The 20,057-nt window shown below is 45.2% G+C and overlaps 1 protein-coding gene across 1 annotated transcript in view; it reads left to right on the forward strand.

The window, feature by feature from the left end:
- The first annotated feature begins 1,123 nt into the window (after positions 1-1,123).
- LOC141110648 (cell adhesion molecule CEACAM8-like) overlaps positions 1,124-20,057 on the forward strand; it is a 53,829-nt gene continuing 34,895 nt past the window's right edge. Inside the window, exon 1 of the mRNA XM_073602123.1 lies at positions 1,124-1,207. Coding sequence (XP_073458224.1) covers positions 1,186-1,207 — 22 coding nt within the window. The 5' untranslated portion in view covers positions 1,124-1,185. The remainder of the gene's footprint in view (positions 1,208-20,057) is intronic.

Here is a 20,057-nt window from a genome sequence, read left to right on the forward strand (position 1 = left end):
GTCCTTACAACATGTACATTAACCCTCGTTGACCTCCAGTCTTCAGTCTATGGGCATTAACACCTCAGCTACATAGGCATGTACAGGGGGTGTGCCAAGTGTGCCTGGGCATACCCTAATCACCCCGTGCAGTGCAGATTCTCCTGCTGATATTTCACCAAAGCCCCCAAATGGGGCTCCTAAAAAATATTGTAAAAAATAATTAAAAAATAAAGTAATAAAAAACTACTGCCACTGATGCTCAATAATATGGGGGTGGGGGTGATGGCAAACAAGACCCCCCCCCCTCGGCGGGAGATGAGGCCATTCCCCCTGGAAGATGGACATGAACACCGGGAACACCAGCAACACCCCCCCCACCCCCGCGGGAGACAGGTGGCCTCCTTACTTTAGAAGGCAGATGTCCTGCCCGGGTTGACTTCAATCTCCCCTCCTCCTCCCTCACCTGTCTGAGCTGAGGAGTGCTGGATGGCTGAGCCGCTGCGGGTGAGCCATCCCTGGAGTCACAGGTGGGTCGGTCGGGCTTCCGTGCGTCTACTCTCTTCTCTTGCTCCCTCCTTGACCAATAAGATCACTTCTCCTTTTGGCCAATCGGGAAATGGGTTTCACGACCCGCTTCCTAATTGGCTGGGAGGAGAATCAGTGTGACAATAGCGAATATCCATTCGCTATTGTACACAACTGGATGGGCTCAAAGCGCAGTGCTCTGCGCCCCAAGCCCACCCTTTTTTTAAGCCTATTAGAGCCTCTGGCTCCAATCACGTGCTTAAAAAAAAATAAAAATCCCCCATGGGAATCCATGCGTCTGGCGCCCCGCATGTAGATCAGAGGGCCGGACGCATGGATAGTGGGGGCAGCGCCCATGCTCCTCTAATGGACGGGTTTACACTGTTCACTGCCCTACTGACACCAACCTCTGCCCTACTAACACCGTCCATGTTTTAAGACATTTGGGGTGCACACTCTAATGCAATAGGCTGCGCACACCTATGCTTAGCTATATAAAGTATATTATACACAGCAGGAAAAATAGGTATTGCAAGACAAGAAAAGGATAGTTTGCAGATTGGGAAGTCTTAAGGTTGGTAATTAGTATGACCAGCTAGCAGTTACTAGCATTACCACATCCTCATTCCTGCTAGAACATAATAGTAATAGGCTGCAAAGAAGATACACGATTAAGAGATGTGGTGCTTTAATTTTTCAGGTAAAGTAAGACCCCCTTGGGGGGGATGCAGGGGGGAGTCAATTTAGGCTTTTCTATAGGCATTTCCAATGTGTTCATGCATGTAAAACCTGGAATATAGTAGATACTCATATTTTATGTGCATACTGCCTTCTGAAGTATTAGAATTTACTATCCGGCAGGCTGTCATTGAAAGTTTAAATGACCTCTCAGTTCATAGGGAGGTTGCTGGTGCCTGTAATGCCCTTTGTATTGCCTATATAATATCAGTTTATTTAGATTTATGTTTGTCTACCTGTTTTTGCTTTCACAATAGACTTCAATTATTTTAACATAATTTTGTAATGAGCTACATCTTCAGTTGAAAAAAAAGGAATTCTTTAACAGCTGTTTTTAATTAATGACTATATAATTTGTAAGTCTCTTTTTTTTCTGCTTTCCTAAATGTGTGTATATATACAAATATGAATTAACCAATTTCATGAACCAGAGTTGCTAATTAGAGAAAATCGGCATGAAAATATTTATGCACATCATGCATTTGTGAAACTGAGCCTCCAGACTTGACCATCACCCTCAAATAGATTAAATGTTCAAATTGCACTCCATATAGAATAAACCTCAAGAAATGTGGGATTTTATAGGCAATCAAAAAAGAAAAAAAATATATTTAAAAAATGTATATTTTATTATAACAGATTACAAAAAGCAAATAAAAACAAATAAAATTCCCTAATAGGAAATGCAACACATTGCAACAATAGTAGTATCAACTATACAAAAAATTTCTATCATACATAAAGTGGTAGTCCCCATCTACTTGCTGTTCCTTTCATCGATTGATTACAGAGGAATACAGTAGAAGGGGATACCCAACGCGTTTCAAATTATACTGTTATAGATAAATCTTCTTCAGGGAATAATACCACTTCTGAAAAAACAGTTTAAATTAATGAACAATTGGTACATAACCTTGTATTATAATGCGCATAAAATACATATAAACATGAATCATCCATACACACATATACACTTAGAAACACTGAGCCGCCCGGGCGTCAGCGGTAAGGCGGCGATATTTTTTTTTCTTGAGGGCTTTTCCTCAGGGAAAACTGATTGTACAAAAAATCACAAATCATAACGTATGGATATCAATCAATCAGTTTTCCCTGAGGAAAATTTTGACCCACTTCATTCTGAGATTGTCCATCCCGAGGGTTACTGTCATTGTGAACCATCTGAAGGACCATGGGATCATCCTACTTTTAAGCCAGAAGTTGTCTACATGGATGCCCTTATCCATTGGTGTAATTTCACCACAAGCCTTGTCGACAAATCAAGCGTATGTCCATTTGAGTCCAAGCATTCCGGTAAGCCTTCATACAGTCGGTGGTGGATATTTTGCCTATATTCTCCTTATATCTGTCTCCATTTTTTGATGTCATGAGGAAGTTTTCAAAGTTCTTGGGTATACACTGGTGGAATTCATTTTGACATTTTTTTATTGTAAGAATTTGGTTTGGTTTGCTAATCATTAGTGGGGTCAAATCAATGTTTGTTTTTCGACTACAGTGATGAATAATTTTGAAGAAGCAGGATGGAAAATGTTTCCCAAATGTAACAATTTCTAATGCCGTGTACACACGATCGGGATTTTGGTTGGAAAAAGATATGATGGTTTTTCTGATGGAATTCTGCTCAAGCTTGCTTTGCATACACACGGTTACACAAAAGTTCTCTGAACTTTCGACCATCAAGGATGCAGTGACGTACAACACTATGACGAGCCGAGAAAATGAAGTTCAATGCTTCCGAGCATGCGTCGAATTGTTTCCGAGCATGCGTAGGAATTTTGCTCATCGGAATTGCTACAGACGATCGTATTTTCTGGAACTTTTTCTGACCGAAAAATTGAGAACATGCTCTCAAGCTTTTGCTGGCTGGAATTTGGCCAGCAAAAGTCTGATGGAGCATACACACGGTCGCATCTTCTGACCAAAAGCTCTCATCGGTCTTTTGCTGGCCGAATTTCCGATCGTGTGTACGCGGCATAACTGCATGTGGTATTTCTTTTATTAAGTCCATTCATTCCAAAATCAAATGTTAAAGTGGTACTAAAGCCTAAATCCTTTTTACCTTAACCACCTAACAACCCATAGCCAAATGAAGGCTACATGGCGGTTGCTTAACCCTGGGAGGGCGTATAGTGACGTCCTCCCAGAATTCCGCTCTTGCGCGCGCCCCCTGGGGCGCGCACCCGAGAGCATCTGGACCCGGCGCATCACGAATCCCGGTAAATGGCCGCTAATCGCATGTAAACAAATGTAAATATGTAAACAAACCGGCGTCATCTCATGACGCCGGTTCCTCTCCTCCTCTCTCTGTACTGATCGGTACACTGTGAGCAGGGAGGTGGAGGGATCGGATGGCAGCAGCGCTGTGGGCTGGATGTGTAGTGCCCACAGCGCTGCTCAGTGACAACTGCCATCCAACCATCCATGCTCAGCCACCCTTCAATGCTCTGCAATACTCTGCAATACCCCGCGATACTCTGCCATACCCCGCGATACCCTGCCATACTCAGCCATGCTCGGCCATACCCAGCCATGCTAAGCCATACCCAGCCATGCTCGGCCATACCGAGCCATGCTCGGCCATACTCGGCCTCTGTATGTGACCAGGCTGTGGATTTGTCTAAATTTCATATAGATACAGTGTTGCATGACTGAGTAATTGTCATTTAAAATGTGAGAGCACCAAAAGCTGAAAATTGGTCTGGTTATTAAGGGGGTTTAAGTGCCCAGTGGTCAAGTGGTTAATGCATAAATGTTTTGCTAATAGTAGGGCTGAAACAACTAATCGATTAATCGATTATGAAATTAATCTATTACTATTTTCATAATCGATTAATCGGCCAGTAACATAATGGGGTTAAAAAAAAAAGTTGAAAATGAGCCCATTATAGTACAAAAAGAGCAAATAATCACTACTGTAAATATTTCTTTCACAGTTCTACAGTAAAAAATGAATCCCTTACAGTAGTGATTATCTGCTTTTTTGTAGTATAAAGGGCTAATTTTATTTTTTTTTTAACCCCATTATGTTACTAAACGTCTTAGACCTGGTTCACATCTATGTGTTTTTGGTGCTTTCTGCAGAAATGCACTACACTTGATTTACATTTTACGTTTCCTATGGGACACGTTCACATCTATGCTTTTTTCAGCCGCTGCGTATTTGGAAAGGGTCAGGGACTTTTTTTTTTTTTTAACGGAAAACGGTGCTTTTTTGGCTCAATGTACTTCAATGAAGAAGCTGCAGAAAAGCATGCAATGCATTTTTGCAGCAATTTGTGTTTTTTAATCTGCCCACCAAATTGGCCAAAAAAAATGCAAAAACGCAAATCGCAGCAAAATCACGTGCAATGTTGTTTGAAATTTTCACTTGTTTTTAAAAAATGAATGTAATTTCTGAATGAAAACCACATGCACTGTCTGAAAATTCCTTTGACCAAGAAGTTTTCTATTATTTCCAAATTTTCCCGTCACTGTGGTTGAAAATGAACGTCGATTTGACCCCACTAATGATTAGAAAATCGAACGAACGTTCTTAAAATTACATTTTTTTTTTGAAGGAAGACATTGTTTGTTTTTAAAAAAAAAAGAAAATTTGATCTCTGAATCTGATGATACTTACCAGATTCACCCTTTAACCGCATGCCGACCAGCCGCCGCAGTTATACTGCGGCAACATGGCTCGGCTGCGCGAATCGCTGTCATGGTACGTCGGTACCACAGATGGCCACTAGGGGGGTGCACATGCCCCCTGCTCGTCCATGGAGCCGATGCGGGTGCCCGGCAGTCTCGATCACTGCCAGACTCCCGCAATCGGTCAGGGCACACGGAGAACCGGGATCTGTGTGTGTAAACACACAGTTTACGGTTCTCTGAGGGGAGAACAGACAGATCGTCTGTTCATACAGAGTATGAACAGATGATCTGTCATGTCCCCTACACAGTCCCCTCCCCTCTTCAGTTAGAGCACACACTAGGAATCACTTAACCCCTTGATCGCCCCCTAGTGGTTAACCCTTCACTGCCAGTGACATTTTTACAGTAATGCAAATTTATAGCATCGATCGCTGTAAAAAATGCCAATGGTCCCAAAAATGTGTCAAAATTGTCCGGCGTGTCCGCTATAATGTGGCAGTCCCAATAAAAATCGCAGATCACCGCCATTACTAATAAAAAACGAAATTAATAATAAAAAAGCCATAAAACTATACCCTATTTTGTAGATGCTATAACTTTTGCGCAAACAAAAAAAATCGCAATAAGCGTTTATTGATTGAACTAAAAATATGTAGAAGAATACATAACGGCCTAAACTGAGGAAAAAAAAAATGTTTTTTTTATATATTTTTTGGGGATATTTTTTAAAGTAAAAAATATTGCGTTTTTTTCAAAATTGCCGCTCTTTTTTTGTTTATAGCGCAAAAAATAAAAATCTGAGGCAATCAAATGCTACCAAAAGAAAGCTCTATTTGTGGGAAAAAAAAGGACGTCAACTTTGTTTGGGTACAACGTTGCACAACCGCGCAATTGTCAGTTAAAGAGACGCAGTGCCGAAAAAGGAAAAAGTGCTCTGGCCCTTGGCCAGCCAAATGGTTCGGGTCTTAAGTGGTTAAGAGTATATATCCTCATACTGTATATACTGGAGAGATATACTGTATATACTATTAGAGGATATATACTGTATATACTATTAGAAGAGATTACGGTAAGTATGGACAACAATTTTCCTTAATTTTCCTTTCCTGGATCCTCCCCATGTCAGCCTACTATGGGTCAGCTCTGCCCCCTCTGACCCCTCCAGGACCACCTCTTTTCTAGTCCATAAAGGGTGGCTGGCTGCCCACACCAGCGTTCAAAAAAACTGCTCCTCACGATGGAAAAACTGGGTGGGAATCCTCCGGCTGACATGGGGAGGATCCAGGAAAGGAAAATTAAGTATGGACAACAATTTTCCTTATTCCTGGACCTCCCCATGTCAGCCTACTATGGGATGTACCAAGCAATATTAAGAAGGGAGGGAAGACAAAAAATAAGCCAAACCCTCAATGCAATGCTATTCAAAATTTTTAATGGGCAACAGCCGCCGTAATACTGTAGAGCCAAATGTTTCCTCAGGCGGACAAGCCATATTAAGCTTGTAATGCCTAATAAAAAAGGTGTTGGGCACGCTCCAGCTTGCTGCTCCGCAAACTACCTCAGGGGCGACCTTCGCGTATGCCCAGGATGCTGCCATACCCCTCGTTGAATGTGCTTTGATCTCTGAAGGAGAGGGAAGGCCCAGCGTTTTGTATGCAATATGCATGGTCTTGACAAACCAGGAAGACCCAACTCTGGATGTTGCTGGCATACCCTTTTTAGGCCCCATTGGGAAAACCTACAGTTGATCTTGTTTGCCAAAGCTTTTAGTCCATTTCTGGTAGGTTGAAACCGCAGAGACCAGGTCTAACCTACTCCACTCATCATCAGCTGTATCCTCTGGAAAGGCTGGGAGAAAGACCTCCCAGTTCATACGAAATTATGTGGCCACCTTAGGTAGAAAGCTCGGTATCGGCCTAAGGACTACCTTGTCTGGGAGCACCAAACAATATGGTTCTTTAGATGAGAAGGCGCACAACTCGGAGTCTCTTCTGGCCAAGGCCACGGCTAGTAAATAACAAAACTGTTAAAAGAAATAATGAACAAGAGAAAGCTTTATTAAACGGAGGAACCAGCAATGTTCCCAAGACTAGTGTTAAGTCCTCTTTTGGAAAAAACGATTTCAATGGAAGTCTGATTTCTATGGCTGCACCTAAAAGATCAGATCACCAATGGATGTAAAGCATATCTTGTACACGACATAGCCGACAAGGCAGGGATTTGACCCTTCAGGGAATTATAAGCTAACCCTTGGAGACTACTCTGCAGAAACTCCAAAATGTTAGATACTGAAGGAGATCCAAGGTCCCAACCCCTTTCCATAGTATTCCAGATTCGGTGATAGGTTACATTCGTTCTGCCGATCCTGTAATAATGTCATCAACTTTATCCTCCTGCAGTTCGGGTGTCAGGCCCCACTCTGCAGAAGGAGATTTTGACAAGGAGGCAGAGGGATTGGTGAGCCCAACTTTATCCTCCAAGCCAGAGGGAACCACAGCTCCCTGAGCCAGTAAGGTAGGACTACTATTGCTGTGACCCTTTCTCGCTGAATCTTCAGCAGGATTTTGAGAGCCAATGGAAGCGGCGGGAACACATACGTCAAGGGGAAGTTCCAAGACCTGGACAGAGCACCCTGACCCAATGCCTGTGGATGCTAGGTCCGGGTGAAGAAGCAAAGCAGTTGACAATTCTCCAATGCCATAAGATCTATCGAAGGCGTCCCCCAGATCCTGAAGATCTTGCGTAGATACTTGGGGTTGAGGCCCCATCTGTTGTGATCCCCAAAGCCTCGACTCAAGCGATCTGCTAAAACATTGCCAGGCCCTGGGAGTTAAGAGCTCCGAACGAAGCAGCAGACAGAAATTACACTTGGTGCTCCTAACTCAGACAAGTACACACTATAGAGGAATATGCTTTGCTCAGATTTCATGTCTGAGGTTTACAAACACTTTAGGTTCTGCATTAGGTAAAATCACATAAAAAATGTGCGGAGTACGCAAAAGTTGGGAGTACACTAGTAAAATTTTGAATGAAAATTAGTACGACAATAGCGCCCAGTTTAAATGTGTACGAAAATTCTAGAACATTTGAATGTCATTTGAAAGTAATTCAAAATTTTGTTTGCTTTTAAATTTTTTTTTGTTTTTTTTTTAAATAACAAACATGTTATTTTTACCTGCTCTGTGCAATGGTATTGCACAGAGCGGCCCTGATCCACTTCTTCCTGGTTCCCCCACCGGTGCTCCTTCTCTTCTTGATGTGCCTCCATAGGAGGTCACTTTGTATTGTGGCACACTTGCAGGCTTGATCCTGAGCCCCAATGCCTCCATCCAAAGACACAGCACAGCTCAGCCCTGCCCTCCACTCCTTCTTCACATGATTTGACTGACAATGGGTCCTGCTGCCTTAGCAAGACCTGTGAAAGCTGGGAGAACCGCTACAGCGCTGGATTGGTTGAGGACTCAGCTAGGTATAAGTTGGGGGGGGGGGGGAGTCAGTAAGATTATTATACATTATATAAATCACCATAATTGTAGTGAATACCTACTGTAGGCAGCAACAGGGTTTGTATGGAAGATGGTAAAATGGCAGGACCAAATCCACCAAAGCAAAACTTGCAGTTGTTTAGATCGGTGTCCTGGCACTACAGGCCAGAAGTAACCATAAAATCAGGTAAAGTAAACCAAGCTTTCAATTTAATGTTTAAAAATAAAACATTTTAGATTACTTAAAACTTAGGTTTAGTTACATAGTCGGAATGGTTGAATAAAGACACCAGTCCATCCAGTTCAACCTGTGTGTGTGTGTTCATGTCAAATAATATATTCCATATCCATGTATACTATATTCGTGAATATGTCTTATCTAGGGGTAGAGAAACTACAGTATCTATACTTCCCACTGACTCCACTGATTGTGGAAGGGAGTTGCACATCCTCACCGCTCTGATAGTGAAAAAACCCCTACCCAGTTTAAAGTTAAACTGCTTCTCCTCCAATTTCATTGAGTTGCTGAGTTTCTACTTACACTCCTTGAGACTCTATAGCTTACTACCTATGCTAGAATCACCATTTAGATATTTGTATATTGCTATCATATCCCCTCTCAAGTGTCTCTTCTCCAGGGAGAATAAGTTTAATGTTTGTAGTCGTTCCTCGTAAACTGAGATCCTCCAGTTCCCTTATTAGCTTGGTTGCCCTTGTCTGGACTCTCTCCATTTTCAGCACATCCTTCCTGAGGATTGGTGACCAGAACTGGATGGGATACCCCAGATGAAGCTGAATTTTATAACGTGGCAGGATTCTTGTTTTATCTCATATTTTGCTTGCCTTGTTTGCTGCAGGTTGGCATTGCATGCTATTTCTGAGTCTGTCATCTACTAGGACCCCCAGATCTTTTTCTGCCCTGGATTCCCTGAAAAGTTCTCCCCCCAGGGAGTAAATAGCGTTCTTAATCCCCCCCCCCCCCCCCCCCAGTGCATTACATTTTTCAAAATTAAAACCTCCTTTGCTATGTAGTTGCCCATCCCATTATTTTATTAAGATCTTGTGACACTTACATATCCTGCTTTTTTGTTATTGCCCTGCTTAGCTCAGCAAATACTGAGACGGAACTATTTGTACCAACCTCTATATCATTTATGAATAAATTAAACAGAATTGGTCTCAAAACAGAGCCTTGTGGTTGAATTAAAAAAAGATCAGCACAAAGAATGGTACTTGCATTCAATGAGAAGTGCCCCTTGTGCTGATGGCTGCTATCTTAGTATTGCCCCTCACCCCCAGAAGATTTTAACTGTTAGCTAGGGCTGCAACTAATGATTATTTTCATAATCGATTAGTTGGCCGATTTATTGTTTCTATTAATCGGTTAATAACCTTAAAAAAAAGTGTGGTGTATAATTTAGTTAATGTGTAAAGTTTAAAAAAAAGGCAATTTATTCTTTGGTGGTAAATATAAATAACCAACTATATGGTTAGGTAGCAAAATATCAAATCCACTCTGAGAACAACAGACAGAAGAGATATACTGTATATACTATTAAAGGAGATATACTGTATATACTATTAGAAGAGATATACTGTATATGCTATTAGAAGAGATTAAGGAAAATTGTTGTCCATACTTACCGTAATTTTCCTTTCCTGGATCCTCCCCATGTCAGCCTACTATGGGTCAGCTCCGCCCCCTCTGACCCCTCCAGGACCACCTCTTTTCTAGCCCATAAAGGGCGGCTGGCTGCCCACACCAATGTTCTTTTTTCGTCCTCGCTCCGGACGCCTTTTAAAGTTTATTTTTATTTATTACAAATCTCACACATGTGGGAACAAAGTAGTGCAAAAAACATTTTTTGGAGTCGCTGCGACTTAAGTCACACCAATTAGAATGGGGACCATTGAAATACATGGGTTTTGACTTGTCATGCGACTTTGCTTGTGTCAGGTCGCACAACAAATCGCAGTAGTGGGGACAGAGCCTAAGGCTTCAAATAAGTCCTTCTGAAGCTGTCTCCGCTTAACCCTCTCAAGTAGGAGCAAGACTAGCCCAATTCTGGGGGGCTTTGGGTGGACAAATGACAAGATGCCTGGATTGTAGCCATCATTTCGATCACGTTATCGTCTCGAGTTCAGAACAAGGCCCCCTCTGACCTTGTTATTAGAAACTGGACTTCCTACAGATTTGGAAAGGAAGCAATGTTTGCAAGGATATATAGGGGAGCTGTTGGCAGCAAGGGCCATCCTTCCGGTTCCAAGGCACGAATTGGGTCAAAGAGTTTGTTCCCCCTCTGTTTTTGGTCCCAGAGGCTTCATGGTGTTTCGGACCAGTTTTTGACCTCAAAGTCCTGAATTCTTACATGAAGGTTCCACCATTCAAAATGGAGTCATTGGAAACGATCATTTCGGTTGTGGAGTCAGGAGACTGGATGGTTTCCATTGATCTGGCGGATGCGTATCTTCATATCTCTATAGACACATCTCACCATCGCTTTCTCAGGCCTTCCGTGGAAGGCTTTCATTTTCATTTTTAATCTCTCCCATTCGGTTTCTGCACGACTCCGTGAACGATTTTTAAAGCTACTGTCTGAGAGTCGCAACGACAGCAGAGTCAAGGGAGTGCAAATATTTCATTATCTAGATGACATGCTACTTCTGGGTCTGTCAAATGAGCTCCTTCTAGTTCATGTGAATTCACCTGCAAAACACTAACTCATTTCGGTTGGTTTATCAACTTTCGAAAGAGCCAGAGGCATCTGACCCAAATGTTGGAGTATTTGTGAGTACAATTCAACACGGATTGGGGTCGTGTTTCTCTTCCTCAGAGGAAGGTCCAGGGGATCCAGTCTCAGACAAAGCAGTGATGGCCAGGCCTTCTATGATGCTGAAGGAATCCATGCAGTATCTGGGGGTTTTATCAGCCACAGATCCAGTAGTCCCGTGGGTCAGGTGGCGCAGAAGGAGGTTTCAATGCAACTTTCTTCTTCAGTGGAATCATCTGCCAATTCCGATAATCTGGTCCCTGGTTGGTGGTCAGTAGCTCACAATCTTTCCAGCGGAGTTCCGTTGAAGACCTCAGAACCAATAGTGGTGTCGACCAATGCCAGTCTGTTATCAGCATGAATCACTTCTGATAAGTTTTCCTGACACCAAGAGAAAAAAGGTGACAGGGAAGGGGGAAGGGATCTCCAGCACACAGCCTGTGATTAATAGCCTCAGCTCTGTTCCTGGGTGCATTGTGAAGTGGGATATGTCTCTTCCCTCCAATCAGCTCTAAGAACTTTCCTCGCTGAGCTCTGCAGAATGTAACTTCAGCTCCTCACCCCTTTTTTTCTGACAGCTTAAACAAGCTTTATAGATTCTGAACTTCGAACAGATGTAGAGAAGAGAAGATAAACCCGCTGGAGGGCAGCAGATAAACATGTACAACTCATGTAGAAAGATTTGTAACATCACCTACTTACTTTTTACTAACTTCAGAACTTTTGAGTTAAAGTCCTTGAAACAAATATATAGAAAGTAAGTGTCTGAATATAGATATAAGAAATGTATTTCTTTTCCGTCACTCAGAAAACCAAAGTATTAGGATAACAGCTGTGTAACTCAAAAGGATAGATCAGCAATAACAGCCTATATAACAGCCTAGTTAGCTACAGCTAAGGCATTCTATGCCCCGCAGTAGCATGTACACAAAGTAGCAGGGATGTTCATAACATCATTGACCATATTAGGTCATGACTGAAGTATGGCTGATGTTGTGGCTGCCCCAGCCTACCTTAAATACCATTAAATTCCACTAATACCTTAAATAAATACACAACACATTCCTTGGATTTAAATGGCTATAGCAGCCCTTTATTAACAACCAAAAATACATTATAAAACATTTTATTCCATTGTCCTTAAAGCAGAACTTTTACAACCAAAATGATCTGCCTGAATCTATATCTCAGGTTAACGAAGGAAGATTTTCTATCGCATCGGCTGTATCACCCACCACTTTACCAACCTGGTCCCTAGCCGCAGTTGCACCAGCCCAGGAACAAACTTTTTAACAGTTTTTCACACCCGATGCAGCACTGATAGCCCCTTACTTCCTTAGTAGGGAAGGTACCCATACCGAGATAGGCCGTACCCGTTCCACTCCACGTACTGTATATTTTTGTCCGACCTTCACAAACCTGAGATTCCTGCCACAAAGTGAAACCTCCTCCTGCAGACCCAAAAAGCACATGTCGATTCCGACCGCAGTCAAGTGCACTCCATCTCCCCGAAGATAAATCCAATTATCTCCTTCCAGCTCAACATGACGCACCTCCAGCCCACCTTTGCGGACAAAAAAACCTGGCTACCTCTTTACTTTGATTCTTGCTTTATTAAGCCTGTCCACGGATGGAGCCATGTGCCAGGACGTCCTGACAATGATATCTGACCATATCAACATGGTGTTCAGGAAGGACGGCCGCAAGTGGAGAAAATCCCACTTGATATCACAGTTAAGCTCCCTGGAAGCCCTAAGGCCAAGATCATTGCCCCCCACATGCATCAACAGCACATCAGAGGGCCTATCCAACCTGGCATACCTCTGAATCTCCGGCAACACCCTGGACCACAGCATGCCCGTGACCCCAATCCACCTCACTACAGCATTGCTACATGGGGAACCCAGCTGCCTACCCTCCAGCCTGACTAGCGCTCTCTTAGCACCCCAATGAACATAAGAATGTCCCAGTATCCACATCAAGCAAGCCGGGTCTGAAAAACATAAAATAACAAACATAACAATGCACCAACCCCACCAGTAAAGTCAGCACCCCAACCCCACCAGGCCTTGCAGGCTACACCAACACGTGTGAACAACAAACACAAACAAGTCACAGAGACACCCAGATGCTCCATAGGAAGAAACCCTAGGTAAGAGGACACCCAAGGACTAAAGGAGTTTAGGACGAACATATAAACAAAAACGCTGTGATTCCCAATAACCAATTCGCCACAGAATCTAGTCGCTAAGACCCCAATGACCGCCTCCATAGCAGCCCCAAATCCTGAATGAATGGGAAGAATATTCAGACGGCGAAAACCCACCCGCCACCAAACATTTACGAAAAAAAAATCACAAATTGATACCCCACGCGTAACGCTCCAAAAAAGGCCACAACAAAGGCCGTCCGAAAAAATTGAACCTCAAAAAGGTGTAAAACAGACCCGGTGCAAGCAATCCGACCATACTGCCAGCATCCCAAAAGACACAAGACGACGGAGTCCGCCGACTTGCGCCCCTCCGATAATCCCCAGGGCCATGCAAATCAAGAATGATTTAGTGACATCCTCCACACCAGTCAATTTAAACAGAAAACCCAAACCCGCCATTTTTTGACTAAATGCAGAGACCGATACACCCTCCTCGCAATTTTTTCCTATGAAATACAGAAATACATGCAACCGGTCCTTCCCCCCCGAAGCAACCACACACCAAATTTATCAGCTCTTGCCACTCACGCCATACTCACTCATAGGCAAACCACGTAGCATCCGCCACCGACTGCCTGTTCAATTCAGTTAGGCAAACAAAACGACTTTGCAAATACGAACGAAATGTTGCAGTGCTTTAACCCCTGCGGTGGCAGAGGCCAGGCGCCGGCAGAACACTCGCCCCATGGGCATGATCCGACATGCGAAATTGAGTTTCCCCAATAGGGACTGCAAAGCCGGTAATTGCACTTTCGAGCTTTGAAGAGTGACGGCAACGGTCCCCCATAAATCCTCCTGCTTGTCAAGTGGTAAATAGCATTCCATTCTACTTGCATCAATAATAATACCTAAGAACTTCAGTTCTGTGGTGGGACTCTCAGACTTGGAAAATGTGTTGAAGCGTGGTAAACAAAATCAGGCAAGTTCGGTCCCCAGACGGGCCAATCACCAGAAAGTCATCCAAGTAGTGTATGATTGACTTCAGGCCCAACAAATCCCTGACGACCCATTCCCAAAAGGAACTAAAGAGTTCAAAATATGAACAAGAAATAGAACAACCCATGGGCAGGCATCGATCAATAAAATATTTACCCCCCCATATGCAACCCAAAAGGCGGAAACTGTCCGGGTGGACCGGTAATAGACACAAGGCCAATGTCGATCGTGGCCATGAGTGCTTCCTGACAAAATTTGCGCACCCACCCCACAGCCTCGTCGAACAAGGCATACTATACTGAGCACAAAGAGGGGTCAATCGCATCATTCACCAATCCACCCCTCGGGTGGGAAAGGTGATGGATAAGGCGAAACTGATTAGGTTCCAGCCTAGGGACCACTCCCAAAGGGGAAACCACCAAGTCGTCCACCGGTGGGGAAGAAAACGGGCCCGCCATTCTACTCAAGGACACCTCCTTCTTGAATTCACCGGAAACCACATCAGGGTGCACATAGGCAGACTTCAAATTACCCGACATGGGAGGGATACTGGATAAAGAACTCGGAAATGGGAAACCGTCCTTAAAACCATGCCACAGAAACTGAGCCGCGAATCTATTCGGATACCTACTTAGGTACGGAGCCAGTTTTTCCACCCTCACTGGCGTCCTCCCTTTTTCCAGCATCGGAAGATTTCCCCTTTCCCTGCTTGAAGCATTTTGACATGGGATGCGAACCTCCGCAACCAGAGCATTCGTGGCGGAAATGCCAAGATCCCCCGAATTTACAGGAACCTTCATTAAACTGCCAGCAAAACCCCTTGTGTTTTGCAGCTGATGGTGACGAGGCAGTTGTACACCTGGCCCCTCCAAGAAAGGGGTTGGGGGTTACTCAGGCTTGCGTCATGAGTTTCATCCACAAGCTGATGTCCTTGTGGTCCCACCTCAAAGACGGCCTCACTGCCTTCCTCTGGCAGAATTTCTCATCATAGCGCAACCACCCCACGCCCCCATAAACTCTTTGGGCCTCACTTATCGAGTCCAAATAACAAAACAAAGCCGAACAGTTCTCCGACGCCTTCTCCCCAATAACACTGGCCAAGATGATAAAAGCTTGCAGCCAGTTGGGGAACGTCCTAGATATGAGTCGGTAATTCCTTTTTTCCTCCTCCTCCTTCTTGCTCTTGTGAGGCTTCACCTTATCCAGGTTAAATTTTTCCAAGGGCAGTAGCGAAAAGATCTCCACGTAGTCCCCTTTCTGTCTTAAGGTTAGCCCCCAAGGGTCCCTCGTAGCATACGTATACCTCACATCTTGCCGCATCAGCAAGTCGCACCCCGTCAAAAGCCGCCTCTACCTGTGCTGACTCCCCCGCTTTTTCCTTACTGACCCGCGGGTCCCCTAGCATCACAGGTGTAACCCCACCTGCATCACCTTTCTCTGTCGCAGCTGCCGGCTGCGCCACCACTAGTGGGACTGATGGTAAAGGAGGCATTCCTGTGGCAGCCAAACTCGCATTGCCATCGATATCCAGGAAGAAACCGGAGAAACGTTCTGAGAGGAGGAAACCCCTATGGCCCCCCTGGCCAGGAGGTCCCTATAACCTGTCACCAGAGCAAGCAACAAATTGGGCAGCAGAGCATGACTGGCCACAGCCGCTACCGAGCCTCCTGTCCCCCGCTGCTCCCACACAACCCACCCATGACAACAGACCCCCCAGACCCTGATAAATCCCCATCAGCATCCGACACACTCCCCAATGGATGCACAGAGGACAAGACAGGAAGAACAGCAGACTAAGGGACAGGTGCAGACAAACAGTCACACTCACCAGGCTGTCCCGGGGATGACATCGGCACAGCCGTGTCTCCAGATCCATGGTGAGCCCTGGTTCCTTCTGCTGCCGAATAGATCCTCTCTGACTCTAGACCTCTACAGCCACACCCAGCCCCATATCACCCAATCGAGGAAGCCCTTCTGACCTATTCAAAATTACAACTCCTCCTGATTCTAGCCTACCCAGCAACTCAGTCATGTAGGCCCTCCACTTATGCTGGGTATGCAGTTACAGGCCTCTTCTTTACTGCTCCTTTGTGCATTTGCAACTGCAGGGCCATAGCTAATTAGCCTGGCACTGACTGTTTCTCGCTGTGTTTGGTGGAGCATGGGCTCAAACTGAACCCGAGCTGATCTCTAACAGCTATTGAGAAGATATATTTGAGTGTGTTGCTCTAAATCCATCCGGTAAACTCAGACATGCATTGTGAGAAGGAACAGTAATATGCAGCTATTGTGTAGCCCTAAAAACCAGGAAGCATAGTGCACGCAAATGCAGGCATTCTTCCTGCCTGTAGATGGCACAGTGCCTATACAGGGGAAGAGGAGTCTAATAAGAGAATTATCCCCTTCTTGACTCCATCAGACTCTAAAGGCTCCCTCATTAAGATGACCCAAAAATAAGGGATCCCATCAGTGTAAGCTGGTGTTTTTTTTTGGGGGGGGGGTGCGGCAAACACCCCCCCCCCCCCCCCGAGCGGCCAGCAGCAGTGGCATTAACCCTCCCCCACCTGCACCCGCTGTCTGCCAGTCGGACCGGTGCTTACCCCATCTGGGTGGCGGGTAGCCGCTCTGGTGTCCTCGAGCACGGCGGACCCCATCTCGGTGGTGGGCTGTGGACAGCGGCTCCGGTGTTCTCTCCTCCAGCACAGCGGCTTCCACAGTGCAAGCCTCAGTGCGTCTTCTCTCTCCTTCTACGCGCTAGGCATGCAATAGGATCGCCTGATGTTTTGGCCAATCGAGAAATGCATCTCATGACCAGCTTCGTGATTGGCGGTGAGAAGATATAGTGTGAAAATAGGGAATATTTATTCGCTATCGTTACACAACTGAGTGTGGTCTGGGCACAGTGCTCTTTCCCCCGAGCCCACCTTTTTTAAAGCCTATTAGAGTCTCTGGCTCTAATCATGTGCTTCAAAAAAACACATCCCTACCATTGGAATCCATAGTCCAGCACCCCTGTATGTAGATCAGAGGGTCAGACGCATGGATGGGGGGGGGGGGGGGGGGCGGCGCTGTGCACCTCTAATGGACGGGCCGTCACTGTATCCCATGTCATTTAGACGTGGCAGGTTAGGGAAAGGAAGCTGCTCGTTAGGTACAGCACTTAGCACAGAAAAAGATTCCTGGCAAGAAGGGATAGTAGGAAAGGATTCCTGGCGTGTAGGGATAGTAGGGACAGTGTCCAGTGCCAGAAAAGCACTCTGAGGATTCCTCCTAGTGGGCCAGCACAGTTGTGGTTATACAAAGTGGCAACCAAGGGCCGGTGCTACGACTAAGCAAACTAGGCAGCCGCCTAGGGCGCCCGACCACTGTTTTTTTCTACTCTCTTCTCTCTGCAGCAAGCAACTAAGAATCAGCATCAGCAGGCAGCCGCCGCTCCATTTGCACATAGTCCCAGAGGCACAGCAGTGGCGGAGGACTGTGTCCTGACTGAATGTAAGCAAACAAACATTCATTGATGGATGCTGGTAGGCTGCATTGATGGGTGCTAATGAGGCAGGCTGCATTAATGGGTGCTAATGAGGCAGGCTGCATTGATGGGTGCTAATGAGGCAGGCTGCATTGATGGGTGCTAATGAGGCAGGCTGCATTGATGGGTGCTAATGAGGCAGGCTGCATTTGATGGGCACTGGTGAGGCGGCATTTGATGGGTGCTGGTGAGGTTGCATTGATGGGCGCTGGTGAGGCAGGCTGCATTTGATGGGCGCTGGTGAGGCTGCATTTGATGGGTCCTTCATTAAAAAGGTGGGGTTTACATGGGCAGGGAAAAGGGGTGGAGTCAGGGGTGGAACCGGGGGGGGGGGGGGGGGGCAGCAAAATTAGGTTTCGCCTAGGGTGTCAAAAATCCTTGCACCAGCACCCCTCCAGCAGAGGCCCTCCAGTAACACTACTGTAAATTATACTACAGAAAGCTGCTTTGAAACTGTTTTGTTCTCTACTGTGCCATAATGCCATTCCATTATTCATTATAACTGAACAATTACCATAAAGCTGCTATGGTGCTTTAGACCCTGGTTGTGTTGGGTTCCTCCCAAGTGGGTACCTTGCCTGAGGCCCCACCAACAAGAACTTACATATTAAACGAGAACTATGTACTGTATATGCCTACAAATTATACATAGAAACAAAGTGGGCAGGTTTATTCACTGCTATTGCTAGTAATAGGTCTGTGACCCTTCACAGACCGGTAAAAAAAGAAAAAAAAATCACAGGGGAGGGTTTTCTTACCCTGTAATTTTACTTTAAGTGAGGCAGTTGGGTTTGGCAGACTCAGTCTTTTGGCAGGGCTTAACACACCCAAGTAGGGACTCACTAGCAGCACTAACTAATGCCTAATTTTTAGACTGAGCAGAGTGACAACCGGCTCACAAGCCCCCTCACTACCAGGGCCTTCTGTCACCCATATCATGTCATGAGCGATTCCCCCACTGCCTGGCTGCTTAAGCACCCAAACATCACTCTTCTTGTCACTAGCAATGCCAAAGTATCCTCTTTTACTTCAGCTCCACTGCACGTTAGACCTCTGTAATGCATCTTCACTGACTCACCTTTATTGCTATTCTAAGCCGTTTTTAGATACACCATGCAAGTAAGTTCAGACCAAGCACCATATTTGGAACTTCACAACTTTTACTAGAAACTTTTCAATCACATGCCTGTACAGTATCTTCCACATACTCCTCCTGTATATTGTTCTATGAACTTTGCTCTCTAGTTAATTCTGTCTTTAGGCTGCCCAGCAGGATACCTTATGGAATAGTGCAGAGTCCATCTCAGATGAATCTGACTTCGGTACCTCAACTCTGTACCCTCTAAGGGCAATAAAAATAGCAAGAACAGTTCTACATGTTACAGCATTCCTCCATGCGATTCGCCATCACAGGCCCTGCAAGGTTGTCTCCCCTATGCCACAAGAGGGCAGTGCTATTAACACCCAGGAGTCAAAAAGACATGAACCCCTTCCTAACATTTGGGGGCCTGGCAGCAAAATACACAATAAACATATTTTACACAATAAACATATTTAGCTAATACAAGGCCATACCTTGATAACAAAAATGAGGTAAAACATAGCCAACTGTTCACCCCAAGTAGGCACCTACCTACAAGTCAGGATAAGAAGCCTGCTAAAGCTAAGGTCCCTTACCACTTCATAAACTAATTTTATTATAATAAATGTAATGTAGCGCCCTGGGGTTTTGTCAGGGAGCTTCTCGCTAAGTCCATTGTCAGGAGTAGCTACTGTAGGTAATTGCTAGGGATCCTTTGATTTTTTTTCCCCTAAGTTTGGCCTGGTTTACCACTAGGTGGCCGGGCACATGGAGGTATTAGATAAGGACAACTCAAGGTCAGGTTATGGGTGTATGGGGTATCTCAGCCAATGGGCAGGGATTTTGTTGAATTCCTTGGCCTGCTGGGAGAGCCTATATATTCGGAGTAGGTCGGGTGATCCAGGTTCTTGTGTGCCACCCGGACCACCATCTGGGTGGACGAGTGTTGTTTGCCCAGGCTGCTAGGCTGGAGATTGGGCCTATCCCAGGGGCATCAGGCTGCCGGGCTGTGTGAGGGCTTATCCTGAAGTAAGAGGGCAGCGCAGGGTTGGGACTGCGGCTTGCAGTCCAACCAGAAATGATGGTTCTGACGGCTGGAGAACCTGTCAGTGCTCGGAGGTAGAAGGGAAACTGTCGCCACGAAGGGACC

The sequence above is a fragment of the Aquarana catesbeiana genome, linkage group LG10, assembly GCF_042186555.1.
Source record: "Aquarana catesbeiana isolate 2022-GZ linkage group LG10, ASM4218655v1, whole genome shotgun sequence".
NCBI classification, from domain to species: domain Eukaryota; kingdom Metazoa; phylum Chordata; class Amphibia; order Anura; family Ranidae; genus Aquarana; species Aquarana catesbeiana.